Genomic DNA, 13,836 nt, shown 5'->3' on the forward strand with positions numbered 1-13,836 from the left:
ATGTGCATTCACTGTACATTCATAATAAAGTGAGCCGGATGGCACATTCATGCTTGCTCCTTGATGTAAATGAAGAGCTGAATGAAAGTTGGGGGCATAGCTCACCTCCAAGAGATCATCCTGAGACCTAAACCCAGATGCTTACATTTCCTTGAAAAAAGTCGCTTTTCCTTTCTCCATCACATCTGTCCCTTTCCCCTGCATCTTTGTAATCAAATTGCCTTTTTTTCCCCCACACTGCAGTTGGATGAAAGATCCCGCCTTTGATTGAAATGGAATCTTCCACTATTGAGCCAGCCTTTGTTGAATGAGTCATCGCGGCGGCTGCTTATTGGTTGGGCCCGCTGGAACCCGGGATTGCCTGGCGCCGGCTGCAGGGTCTGCTTCATTCACAGAAACGCTGGCTCGCTCGCCGGCCCTTTCATTCACACAAACAGCATTTCATTCACATTTTGCTGCCTTTTTGTCTGCTTCTAATGAAGACCACGGTTTGGGAATGATAAGGCATTTTTGCTTAAGACCTGGGGGTGCTTGGACAGCCCCCCACCACCGTCCCTGGGGTGTGTGTTTGCTGTTGCTATGCTGGCCTGGGGCAGGGGAAGAGGCAGAGGCCTGCGACAGCTCTACTAGGTCTGGGAGCCAAGTCGTTGTTCCTGGGCCTTCGGGGTCCCTCAGTGGGCCTGACCTGTCGCCAGGAGGGGCACATTCTGCCTCCTCCACACAGCTCTGCATGTGTCACATGTCTAGTCGTGGGTGTGAGGCGATTCAGGGGGACCACATAACCTGCGAGAGGTAAATTGATCTGCTTGCACAGACCTGGCCAGGACAGGACAGCAACCTCTGCGCTGGGTCTCTCCTCCTGCCTCCAAGACCCCCAGTGTCTGGGGCAAGCTTGAGGGAGTGGGTTGGACTCTGCAGGACTTCTGGAGGCTGCACTTACAGTGCTCCTAAGGAGAGGAAGAAGCCTATACTTGCAGCGGACTCCTGAGTAGAAAACTGTGCCCCCCCTCCTATTTGATATGGAACCATAGTCTGCACTGTCCCCCGCCCCTCTCTTACTGCAGGGTTGCAAGCAGCTACTGAAGAGGCCCTGAGATGTATTTGTAGCATTTTTTAGGCATTTTTCCAGAGCTTGAAAACATTCAGTTGGAAGAAAGCTGTAAACCAGCCCTTTCTTTGGGATATGGATTTCTGGAGTCGGTTGCCTTTCCTCCAAGAACCCTCGCCTCCCTGTTTTGGAAGAAAGAATTCAAGGAACCTTCGTTTAAAGTGACTACTGTAAACTAGCAAGGAGGGAGGGCTACCTTAGCTGGCTCGGTGCAAGACTTCATATGCAGATTTGGGGGGGGGTGTTGGGGTAGAGAGCAACAGCACTACCACAAAGACACTTGTCATGGCCGCTCTGTTGATTTGTAAAGGAAAAGAAGAAAAAAGGAAAAGAAAACCTCTGGAAATTGGTATTTTATGTTCACCTGGGAGTGAATATTTATTTCCCCCTTTGGGGGTGGGGATGGTTGTGGGGGAGGAAGGGGTGACTGAACAATTCCTGTGGATTTCCAAATCAGAGTCTAAGAGGATTTGCTGAAGCTCTTTTCTTAAAAAATCCTTCGTCACATTTTAACGCCTCGCTGGCAGACACTGCCTGGCTCATGGAGACGAGCCCAAGGGGAAGCGAACAGTCTCAGAAGGATAAATGCTGTTCAGAAAGTTCACGAGCACCTGAAGGAACTGGATCTGATCTACCTTTGGCATAAACGCTGGGGGCAGGAAGATTGGGGAGGTGAAAAACCAAAAGGTTGGAAGGAGTATCCGGGCAGGTAGAACAAGGCAATTTGAGAATTGATTGGCTCTGGAGTGCTGTCAGTGGGTGTATGTGTTTTTTTTCCTTCTTCTTTTTTCCTTTTTTTCCTGCTACAGGAAGTGATTTGCAGTGCTCACGGAGCCTTTGTTGAGAAGAGTCTGCTCTCCCTCCGACTGAGTCATGCTTTCGCTGTGAGCAACCCGGAGCAGCTGGGCGCGCATCAGAGGAAACTATGACTTTTGCACGGCCAGCGAGCAGCCGTCCGCAGCCGTCTCCGAGCCCGGGGCTCCACGGCCCTCACCAAGCGGGTCGTTAAGCGCCAGGGAGCCGGTGCGGAGGTCCGAGCCCCTGACTCGGGCTGTCCCGGGGCCGTCGCGTCCCGCCCGCCCCGGGGCCCCAGGGTCGCCTGCTATGCGCGGCAGCCCGCGCCGGGGCCGGCTCCAGCAGCGCTCGGGCGTATGCGGCGAGCCCACGGAGGGGCATGCTTCCACGCACCAAGTACAACCGCTTCAGGAATGACTCGGTGACATCGGTCGATGACCTTCTGCACAACCTGTCGGTGAGCGGCGGCGGCAAGGGCGCAGCCACGCGCGCGGACCCGGCGGCGGCCCCTTACCTGGTGTCCGGCGAGGCGCTGCGCAGGGCGCCCGACGATGGCCCGGGCAGCCTGGGGCACCTGCTCCACAAGGTGTCCCACCTGAAACTCTCCAGCTCGGGCCTCCGAGGCCTGTCGGCCGCCGCCAGGGAGCGGGCGGGCGCGCGGCTCTCGGGCAGCTGCAGCGCGCCCAGCCTGGCCGCCCCGGACGGCGCGGCGCCCCCCGGCCCGAGCGCCCCGGCCATGCGCGCAGCCAGGAAGGGCCGTCCGGGCGACGAGCCTCCGGGAAGGGCTCCCCACGCCAGCGAGCAGGTGCTGGGCGCCGGCGTCACCTACGTCGTGAAGGTGGGTGCGGGCGCTGGGTGGGGTGGGTGACCCAGGCAGCCTCCCGGAGGCCGGGGCGCGCGCTGCCCCGGTTGCGGGGCGCCGGGCGGGATCCCAGCCTCTCGGCGCGCGCGCGCGGGTCGGAGCCCCTGTTCTTTTCGACCCACTTGCCCGTGTCCCGTCTCTGGCACGTGTCCGTCCGGCCAGTGGAAGCCCAGTGTCAGGCCTATCGAGGGTCCAGGGAGCACTCAAAAGCACCGGGCACCCCACACCCCGTTTTGCAGGACATTGCCAGCGGCTCCACTACTTCTGTGCGTGCTCAGGAGCCTGGGTGGGCGACTGCCCTCGCACGGAGAACTTCCCAGGCGCGGGTTGGCTCTACTCTCTTGAGCCTACTGGGGCTTCTTGGGGGTGGGGTGGGGGTTATACAGTAATTGAAAGAGCATTTGGGACCATTTCCACGCAGGACCTCCCATTTTAAAAAATAGGCTAATAGGGGTTGAATGTGGGGCTGGCTCCTGGAGCACGGGGCAGGAGAGGTGCTGGAAGAAAGACAAAATCATGTCTGCGGGAGGTCCAGGAGAATCCCTCCCTTATGCAGGCAAGCTTTTGGTGGTGAAAGGACAAATGCATCAGTAAGCCATTTGCTTATCTTGCCTGCCTGGGAGCCAAGGGGCTCAAGACGCCCTCAGCTGGGTAGATATGCCCCAGGCCAGGTCACCAGCATTATTATTTCTGTGTGGTTTATTCCAGAAAGGATTCTTATTGAAACAGAAAGTGAGACCTAAAACTGCTGCTCGCACTTTTGTCAGTAATATTGAGAACCTCCAGGATTCCCGATTTGTACATATAGGAGACTGATTTAGTTAAACAAAAATAAAGTCCAGCATGCCCCATCTTCAGGTAAAAAAGCCAAAATACTAAAGGAAACATTTAATTGGGTGAATTGTTCTTCCATAGACTGTACTTAGGAAATATGACCACTAGTGTTTAAAACGTGGTCTCTTCTCCTCTTGAGGCTGCTTTATAATTTAATTCTCATTTAAAAATGAATGAAAAAGGTGAACTTATGTTTTATTAGAAGGGATGGGGGATGTCAGCCTTAAAATATGCACATCTGGTTGAGTTTATCGTCAGAGCAATTGATGATTTGTCTTGTAGTCCTTAAAATTACATAACCAGGAGCCAAAGACGAAAAGAAAACAAATCCAAACAAGAAACCCTGACAATTTTGAGGCTAAGAAGTGCCATTGTAGTATGCTACTTATGTGTTAAAATTTGTTGCTTCACAGAGGTAAATAAGCTATATAAAATAGCTATATAGATCTCAGCCAAGCCTTCTACAGTGGGCATGTTAAGTAGAGAGGATTGGCCTCAAACGGAGAATTCTCAAGCTAATACTTTAAAGTTTTCAAAAAATTATATTTGGGGTTGAGAATGTGACACAATATTAAAGAGTTCTTACTTTGCATATGTGAAGTCTTGGGTTCAATTCCTGGCACCCAAGTTCCCTCTCCCCTTTTTTAAATTGCCTTTTGAAGAGTGAAGTTAGATTTGTTCTAAAGGCTGATAGTTGAATATTGGTGAGCAAGCTAAAACTGGTCAGTTTGGTGTGAGTATTTGATCGATTCTTTGATTCTTTGACAATCCCAGAGATTTTAACAGGTGCAGGACAAGGATGCTGAGAACGTCTGAGTCTGAGGTTACTGCCATTTCTAATGAAGGGGTGACAGTGGAGTGGGAATATGCAGCATGACCGAATATTTGATGCTGCTCTGCCATGTCCACCCTTGGCTGGACATCGTGGGCTCAAGTGAATACATGCTTAGACATTGCTCTGGGCCCTCCTGGAAATTCAAAATCACAGAGCAAAGGAGAGTAGAATGCTAATCTAGAACACAATGTCTCATATGCACATTGATTCTCACTTATCATCACATGAGTTTCTGACAGAGCTTAGTTTTCCTTAGCTTGGTTTTTCAAACCATAAACTCATTTTTCTGCAATTCACATACCTGAAAAATATGAATTAAATATTATCTGCTGATTTGTCAGGTGACATTATTTTATTGCCTTGAAAGTTTTCTGTAGATAAAAGGGGGATGATCTTTATCTTCGGAGGTTAAAGGCTTAGCATTTGGGAAAGAATTTATTATTCACTTTCACTTAAATTTATTTCTAAATTTAGGAAAACTCCCACATATCTCCATTTTTCCTGGAAGATTCGTGTGCTGTTAATTATAGACTTCTCTCATAGAAACCTCTGTTTACAACCAATATTAGATGATTATGCATGCTATTTTTTTATTGACGTACTTGAGCTTAATCTTCCTGTGTGAAAGTAAAAATGCAAAATACAGAAGTCTGGTGGGATTGGCTCATCTGGGAAACATCAGATTATTTGCCCAACAGGTCGTAATATTAATTAATGAGACCTAAAATTGACAAATAGGAGAAATTCCTGACATTAGAATTCAGAGCTTACAGCATGATTAATTAGGCTTTCCTGTCATCAGTAGTATTAGTTGATACAAATAAGGGAGCCTTTGACTTACATAACCTCTTGGAGTTTGTATTTATGTCGAATAACCTCATAAAGACACCTCAGTACACTCCTAAAGATGCCTATCGTTTTTTTTTTTTTCCTTTTGGTGACACAAAAGGGACAGAATGAAAAAATAATGCCTTTGACAGGAAGAAAGATAATCTAATAGCAAAGAGAACAATAACTATTTTTACTTTGATCAATTATTTTATTTTATTTTATTTTTTTGATTTTGGGGCCACACACACAGTGATGCTCAGGCATTATTTCTGGCTCTGCACTTAGGAATTGATTCTGGCATTGAGTGATCAGGAGACCATATGAGATGCTGGGGATTAAACCCAGGTAAGATGTATTCAAGGAAAGCGCCCTATCCACTATACTCGTTAGCTGTCATTTATTTTATCTATCCACCCATCCATCCATTTATTTTGGGTGGGTTGGGCCACAACCTGGCATTGACCAGGGATAACTCCTGGTTCTATACTTAGGAATCATTCCTGGCAGGCTCAGGGGACCATGGGATGCCAGGGGTCAAATCCAAGGCAGTCGCGTGCAAGCAAATGCCCTATCTACTGTACTATCGCTCTAGCCCCTAGCCCTCATTTAATTTATTAAATCTCCCTAAGATATACAGTTACAGGGGCCATAAGGATGGTGCAAGCATAGGGCGTTTGCGTTGCACGCACTAACCTGGGACAGACTGTGGTTCCATCCTCCAGTGTCCCATTTGGTCTCCCAAGCCGGAAGCTATTTCTGAGCGTAGAGTCAGGACTAACCCCTAAGCGTCACCGGGTGTGGCCCCCAACCCAAACAAACAAAAAAGATATACAGTTACAAAGTTGTTGAGTTTCATTCATACCAGTGTAATCTTTTCACCATTGATGTCACAGTTTCTCTCTTGCATTCCTCTACCAGCCTTCTCCAAGGCAGACACTTTATTTCCTCTCTTTTCTCTTTTCTCTCACCTGTTTTTCTTTTAGACACTGTGATTTGAAATGTTGCTATTGAAAAGGTATCTTGCTAATCAATTTACCTTCTTTCAGCACTCAGTTCTTGTCCAGAGTGATCATTTCCAACTAACATAATTGTCCCTTCTCTGTCCTAACTGCACTCCTCCATTCTTCTTGACAAGTTTCCTACCATGGAGCAGTCCTCCTAGCCCTTGTTTCTATTATATTTGGTTATTATTCTCATTTTATGTACTTTTTTTCATCTGGTAAATGAGTGCAATCATACTATTCCCCTCTTCCTCTGATTTCATTTCACTCAGGATGATACTCTCCATGTCTATCTATGTATAAGCAAATTTCACAATTTCATTTTTTCTAATGGCTGCATAACATTCCATTGTGTAGATATACCACAGTTTCTTTATAAAGTACTCATTTGTTCTAGAGTACTTGGGTTGTTTCCAGATTTTGGCTATTGTGACTAATGCTATGGGTGAATATAGGAATAAAGGTACCATTTCTGCATTGTGTTTTTGGGCCCCTGGAGCATATTCTCACAAAAAGTATTGTCTAACCCTCTTTTAAAGATCATTTTCAATGTGGATCTAAAAGATGGGCAGAAATAGGCACTGACCAAGCAAGGGCCCCAGGTGCTGCCAATGGGTGTCTGTAGGTCTTTATCAGGTTTCAAAGGGCTATTTTCAAGTGCTGCTTCCAGATCCATAGTGTATACAGATTTACTTAGAAAGGAAGAGAGATGAACACAGCACTGATAGTTAACCTCTGGCAAGGTGGAAAAATTCTCTGATGACCAGCAGTGAGAAGTAGGATGTGTGCCCCAACGTGAGTTAGCTGTTAGTATCGGGGAACTCAGAAAATGGGTCCTTCTTTAGGTAATGACACCACAGACTCAAAAATACCTAAAAACAGCACATTTCCATGTCCTGGAGTGTCATGAAAAGACATTGGAGTGTTAAGAAAGAATCAGGAAATCCCCATGAAAAGCAGATGCATCTGATGCTCATCACTCAACATATTATATATATATATATATATATATATATATATATATATATATATATATATATATATAGAGAGAGAGAGAGAGAGAGAGAGAGAGAGAGAGAGAGAGAGAGAGGAGTATCTGATTTTGACTATGAGCTTGGATGTTCTCTCAATTGTATTAATGGATGATCATCAGTGAAATGATAACTTATCCACTGAAAGTACAAACTCTAAGCTACTAAAAGGAGATTTTACCTTTAGAAAACTTCTGAATTTTTCCTTGAATGTTAGATTTGTTTGGAAACAAAATCTTGCTTTTTAAAGAATGCTCTAGAAGTTATTGTGTTTTCTTCACATAGGAATCTCTGGCTATTTTGGGTGGTAGAAGTTATTTATAAATGTCCTGTTGCTTTTTATAGATGGTCTTTAGAAAATTCATGCTGTATAAACTCTTAACTGGTGGTTTTTCATTCTCTTCAGTGTCCATACAAATATCTTAAGTATTTTTATATGTGATATTACCTTGTTAATTGTAAGCAAAGGTCAAGCTAATATCAGTAAAGTATTTCAAGTATAGCCAAAATATGTCATCATTTTTTTAATTTAAAGAATATTTTAGTTTTTAGACCACACCCAGAAGTGCTCAGGCTTCTTTCTAGCTTTGCATTCAGGGGTCACTTCTGGTGGGGTTTGAGGAGCCATGTGGGGTGCCAGAAATTGAAACTGTGACAACTACTTGCAAGGCAAGTGCTGTGTTGGCTGTTCTTTCTGTCTGACCCCAAAATATGTCATCATGATGAACTAATTTTGTTTAGAATAAAAAGTTTAGATTAAATCTAATGCAGATTAAAAAAATTCCTTGATACTCAGTAGAATACCAAATATTTATTTTCTTAAAATGTTGAAAAATATTTTAAGAGAGTGATGTATTTGTAAATAATACTAAACAATAAAGCAGCCTAATGAATTATTTTGAGATTAATAGAAAAATTTTAAATCTCATCTGCAAAGTGTCATTTTTTATGTAACACAATATTAGCAACTATGTTAATGTGTGTATACCATACATACCACATATACATAAACATCACATAATGTGCATATCACATATAACAAATCCAAAAACACATCACATACCACCTACACATATGCCACACACATGCCATAAACACATCATTCATGCAGGCATATCAGAAACACTTCATAAACATAGACATACACTTGGCACAACACACATATACAACTTACAGGTGGCATTTTGGATGGCTTTGGAGAGAAGCTTTCTCTTGTTTCATTTTATATTTGTGTTTAAGGGAAAACAATTCTGCAGGATGTGCTATAAGTGAAACTTTGATTTGTAAAGACTAGATTTCTTTTTTTCAAGATTTTTTCGGTCATACCTGGTTGTGCTTAGGGTTTATTCCTGACTCTGAACTCCAGGAATGACTCCTGGAGGGGTTTTTGGGGACTATATAAGGTGCCAGGGTTGAACCTGGGTTGCCATGTTCAAGGCAAGTGCCCTGCCTACTATACTGCCTCAGTTCTCTTGGAAAGGATGCTGTTTGTAAGGACCATATGATAAATGCCATGTAAGCAGAGTCCTGAGAATAGAAAAATCTGGATCACAAACATGCAAACCCCATGTGACACTGGTTTTTCAGCCAAGACCTCTCATGAGATGCATGAAGTCTGGGGCCTCTGTCTGGTTCATGGTTCCTTGCAATAGTGACTTGGCAAGATGGAGGCCCTGGCTGGTGCCACCTCCTGAGAGCCCCAGCTCCTCTTGGCCATCTCAAATGTGGAGCTTGAGAGTTTATCCTGCCTATCTGGAACTTTCTCTATCTGTTGTGACTGCTGTAGGAAGGAGTGGGGTGGCGATGTGGGTCTGGCTTTTATGTCACAGGATCCTGACTTAAGGAGTGGTGAGTGGCCTAGCTAAGTAGCAGCTTGCTTGTGTACTGCAGGCAGAGGAGAGTGACCTACTGTGATTTGTGATGTTGACAGCATGCTGCTGGGGTCTGGTTATTGCTGTATCCTAGGGATCCATGGCCAAGACAGTTTGCTGAGATTCTGAGGAAAACATGATGAGGACCCAGCAGCTTAGTTTAATTTTGGTCACACCCAGCTATGGTCTCTTGGCTCTGTGCTCAGGGATCATTCTTGGTGGGACTTGTTGGACCATATGGGGTTACAAGGATCTAACTTAGGTTTGCTGCATGCAAAGCAAACACCTTACTCACTGTACTATCTCTCTGGCCGCAAGGATTCAGCACTTTAAGTGAAAGTAGCAAAAACCAAGCAATTATTTTATTTAGATGTAGATGGGCTTCAGATGTACTGGAAAAAAGCAACAAGTTATGTATATTGAGAAAAGGACAGGGAAAAATGGACAACATAGATCACTTATAATAAAGGTTATATAAAGAATATCTTCATGACATTATTTTAAACATTATTTAAGCAGTAAGTAAATGAATGCTTGAGTATGTGTATGTATGTAATAAGTGACTAGCTATAGGGGTGGTGTTTATGCTGCTTCGTAGAATTACAAATTGAGTTTGAATTTGCAAGTCCACCACCGTGATGTCAGTGGTCAGCTGATATATGTTCTGTAAGTAGCCTTGGAACCATCTTTGTTGACACTTTCTAAAATTCTCTGAATTTTAGATTAGTCATAAGTATAAATAAACAGAATGACACTGGGCTTCAGGGAACAAAAAAAATCAATCTCCCAGATGGAAACTGATTTTTCCGGTTCATAGTCAATGCTTATTCATCTTTTGGGGGCATTTTTAGGGGGCACCACACATACTTGATGTGCCTGATAGAAGAAAGGCTAGTTGCTGACTTTTATGACAAGGTGGCATTATGACAAGGTGGCATCTTCCAATACCTTTGGGTTGGAATCTTCTTCCACTCCTGCTTGGTGCAGTCATGATATAGTTGACTCTTGGTTTCTGGCCTCATTATTGTCTTGCTACTCCATAGCCACCTGACAAGTTTGACCTCCTACCAGTAGACTTGATTTCAAGCTTCCTTTGGAGCTGGAGAAAATCTGGAAGCTTGAGGGAGAAGCCACAGAGGAGGAGAAAAGAAGTGGAACTGAGCCATCTTACCACTGGCATCCTTATACTCCTTTTAGAGTCAAGGCTTTTTAAGCAAATGCACAAAGAGCTCATTGTTGCCATGCATTTTGTGTTTGATGAGAAGTTGCTACCTGAAGTGTGCTGCCTCTTGAAAAAGCCCCTCAAAAGAATTGCTTCTCACCTATGATTGGGCTGAAAGATAAGCACATCTGTTATTCCTAATTTTAAGAATTTGAAGTTGTCCAAACTCTTTACACAAGTTGATCTTGGTCTTCCTCCAACCTTATGCTGACAAAGCTGTCTAATGATATCTAATTCTGACAAATTTTATTTGATCAAATTCCATGAACTAAAGTGATTTGGCTGCCTTGAGGGACCTGTGGACAATATGTTTAACACCATGATTTTGGGCTTTGCAAATCTTCAAAGTTTCTGATGTGTGTCCAAAGAGAAAGTTCCTGTTTAATGCAATCTGAAAATCACATCATGTTTACAACTTTGGTGAGAAGGTTCAGTATTTCGGTTGCAACAACAGTGTCAATTTACTGAGCCCCTTCCCCAAGTTTCTCCTCAAAACGGAGAGTAACAGAATGCTAGTAAATTATCTCTTGAGATGAGACCATGAAGGCATGTTTATCTAGGGGTGTTCTTTGTATGGCAGACAGATCCCTTCAGTCATATGAATACCTCTCCTGGAGATGTTTGGTGTGGCAACATGAGGACACTTACTCTACAGAACCTTTAATCACTTACCCTTCAAAAACTAGTTCATGCCGGGGCCGGGCGGTGGCGCTGGAGGTAAGGTGCCTGCCTTGCCTGCGCTAGCCTTGGACGGACCGCGGTTCGATCCCCCGGTGTCCCATATGGTCCCCCCAAGCCAGGAGCGACTTCTGAGCGCATAGCCAGGAGTAACCCCTGAGCAGCAAACGGGTGTGGCCCCCCCCCAAAAAAAAAAAAAAAAAACTGGTTCATGCCTTCTGAACTCCCAGAGCAGAGCAAATCTTCAATCAGCTTTGTTCCAAGGTATCCTGGCCATCCCTGAATCTGGAGGAAGCAAATAGGTGGATAGGCTTTTGTCCCCTAAACATAGGATGATTTTAATAGTACAGAAGAAATATCAGATGCAAGAAATGGGAATCCACCTTTAGCCAAGCTTTAGCAGTCCTAGAGTAGCACTCCTTTAGATCTTGACTCAGCTCATATTGACCCTTTTATAAATATGCCCTTAGACATGAGAACTATTTACTATGGAGCTATTTCAAAAATACATACATGGGCTGGATTGGTAGCACAGTTGTAGGGCATTTGTTTTGCACAAGGCTGATCCAGGAAGAAAACAGGTTTGATCTCGGCCATCCCATATGGTCCCCTGAACCAGGAGCAATCTCTGAGCACAGAGCCAGGAGTAACCCCTGAATGCCGCCAAGTGTGGCCCCAAAAAACCAAACCAAACCAAAACAAAATAAAAAAAATACATACAGTATACAAAATAGAGCAACATAAAAGGAGTGGGCACTTATCCAGTTTAAACAGGCATCGACTCAAGAAGATCAACACCTTTTCCCCAAAATAAGCAGGACTAGCACCTTTCCTCCTCAGTGCCATCACAAAACTCAAGGTTTGGATCAACAAGTTGCAGGACTGAGTTTAATAGGTTCTAAGTACAATAGAGTATTGCCAGTGTCCAGTATGCTCAACTCTCCTTGCATTCGACTCTGGGGTTCCTGGGAGGGAATGGGGCAATCAAGGAGACCTATCCTTCTGAGATGATGACTTTTAACTCCACCCAGCTATTCTGATGTTTCCTTGAGGTGACTTCAAGGATGGATCTTCCAATTCTCTCGAGCTCTGTGGGACACCTCATCTCCCAACTTTACAGGGCTTCCTCCAGCAGCTGGATGATAATTTGGCAAATGGGTGATCTGCTGAACTGTTTTAGATTTTACTGAAGAATAGAATCAATCTGGTGTGCAGATAAATAGAAAATTGCCGAAAGGGATTGGCTCATATGACTATAGATGCAGAGAAGTTCAAGAGTCTGTAGGGTGAATGGGCAAATTTAAGACTCGAGAGACCTGATATTTTATTTTTAATCAAAAGGCAGAAAAAAGCAGTGTCCCCATTTAAAGGCAGTCAGGCAGGAAGAACTTCCTGTTATTTAGTAGAGATCAGCATTTTGTTTGCACCAGGCTTCCAATGATGGCACAGGGCCCACCTGTGTTAAACTGGGTGATCTACTTTACTCAGTCGATTGGTTTAAATGCAAAATCCATCCAGAACATTTTTCACAGAAGCACCTCTAATCACTTTGATTTACATGAAAACCCTGTGATCGAATTAAGCTGACACAAAATGAACCATCACAAGTAAATACATAAGCTTTTGAAGTGTAGACTCAACCACTAGTTGACCTGAAACACTTAAGCAGATTTGTGTTTCTTGGAAGAATGAGAAACAACAAAAGAACTGACCTGGATTTCTGGTTTCCTTACTGTTCGTTGGTTTCCAAATGGAGACACATTTATAAAGAACCCTTAACCATTCTCTCTGGGCTTCTTTCCTCACACTTACTTCTTAGACATAGGAGGTTCCTGATATATGGGGTAGATGAACTGTGTCTTTTAATTAGCAGGAGAGCATTGGAACACATTTTTGGGGGGGATTGGTGACACGGTTTGTAACTGATCTGCATACTGGCTCAGAGTGGAAGCTCAGTGTTGTGCACCTGGGAAATGGTATCTACATTTAGGGTATACAGCTAGGAAATTTCATTTTCTATGTCTCAAACAGAAACAGTTGCCCAGGAGGGGAAAGAGAAGTTTCTAGATCAGGAAGTATTACTAGAAAAATTAAAAAGTCATTGGGAGGAGGGCAATTTAGCTAACAATAACAACACATAGATACATTTTCTCTGTGTTAAATTTACTCTACTGAATTTTTCAAACACTGTTGTGTTAGGTTTGCTAGCCCTGAACAAATGAAAGATCAAAGAATTGGCAGCATCTTAGAACATGCAAACATCTAGGGCTGAGATCAGGGACACAAACCTTTCTGGCTGTTCCTAGAAGTTGATGAGGCCGATAGGCCTAAAGCTGACATTTGAGGAGCTTCCTGTCTCTGTTCATGTTCCAGAGCTGTTTGTCTTCATACATTGCTGTGAGCCTTGGATCTCCTGGCTCATTCTTCCTGCCTCACCCCAGAGGATCCATCTTGACATTCCTGGGCTTTAGATAGAGACACTGCTTATGAAAAGATTATTTGTGTGGTTGTGTTGGTGTGCCATCTAAAGAACTGAGCTGAGATCCCCCCCACTGGAAGTATCATAGTAATATACATGATTAATTATTCCTGTGTAAAGGATAACCTTGTTTGCTTAGTAACTATGTGTGAGGAGGATGGCTCTTCATGCAATGGCCAGGAGGGAGCAGTCAACTGCCATTCAGATGTTGACCATAAACACCTGTCCTGCTGCCTTTACTCTCATTCCTGCTCTGTTTAAAGGCTTGACTGCCTCAGTTACCCTTGGC

At 44.2% G+C, this 13,836-nt stretch overlaps 1 protein-coding gene across 1 annotated transcript in view; it reads left to right on the top strand.

Annotated features, from left to right (window-relative positions):
- The first annotated feature begins 2,282 nt into the window (after positions 1–2,282).
- SHC3 (SHC adaptor protein 3) overlaps positions 2,283–13,836 on the top strand; it is a 168,558-nt gene continuing 157,004 nt past the window's right edge. The window contains exon 1 of the mRNA XM_049769558.1: positions 2,283–2,741. Coding sequence (XP_049625515.1) covers positions 2,283–2,741 — 459 coding nt within the window. The remainder of the gene's footprint in view (positions 2,742–13,836) is intronic.

Source organism: Suncus etruscus, chromosome 3 (genome assembly GCF_024139225.1).
Source record: "Suncus etruscus isolate mSunEtr1 chromosome 3, mSunEtr1.pri.cur, whole genome shotgun sequence".
NCBI lineage: Eukaryota > Metazoa > Chordata > Mammalia > Eulipotyphla > Soricidae > Suncus > Suncus etruscus.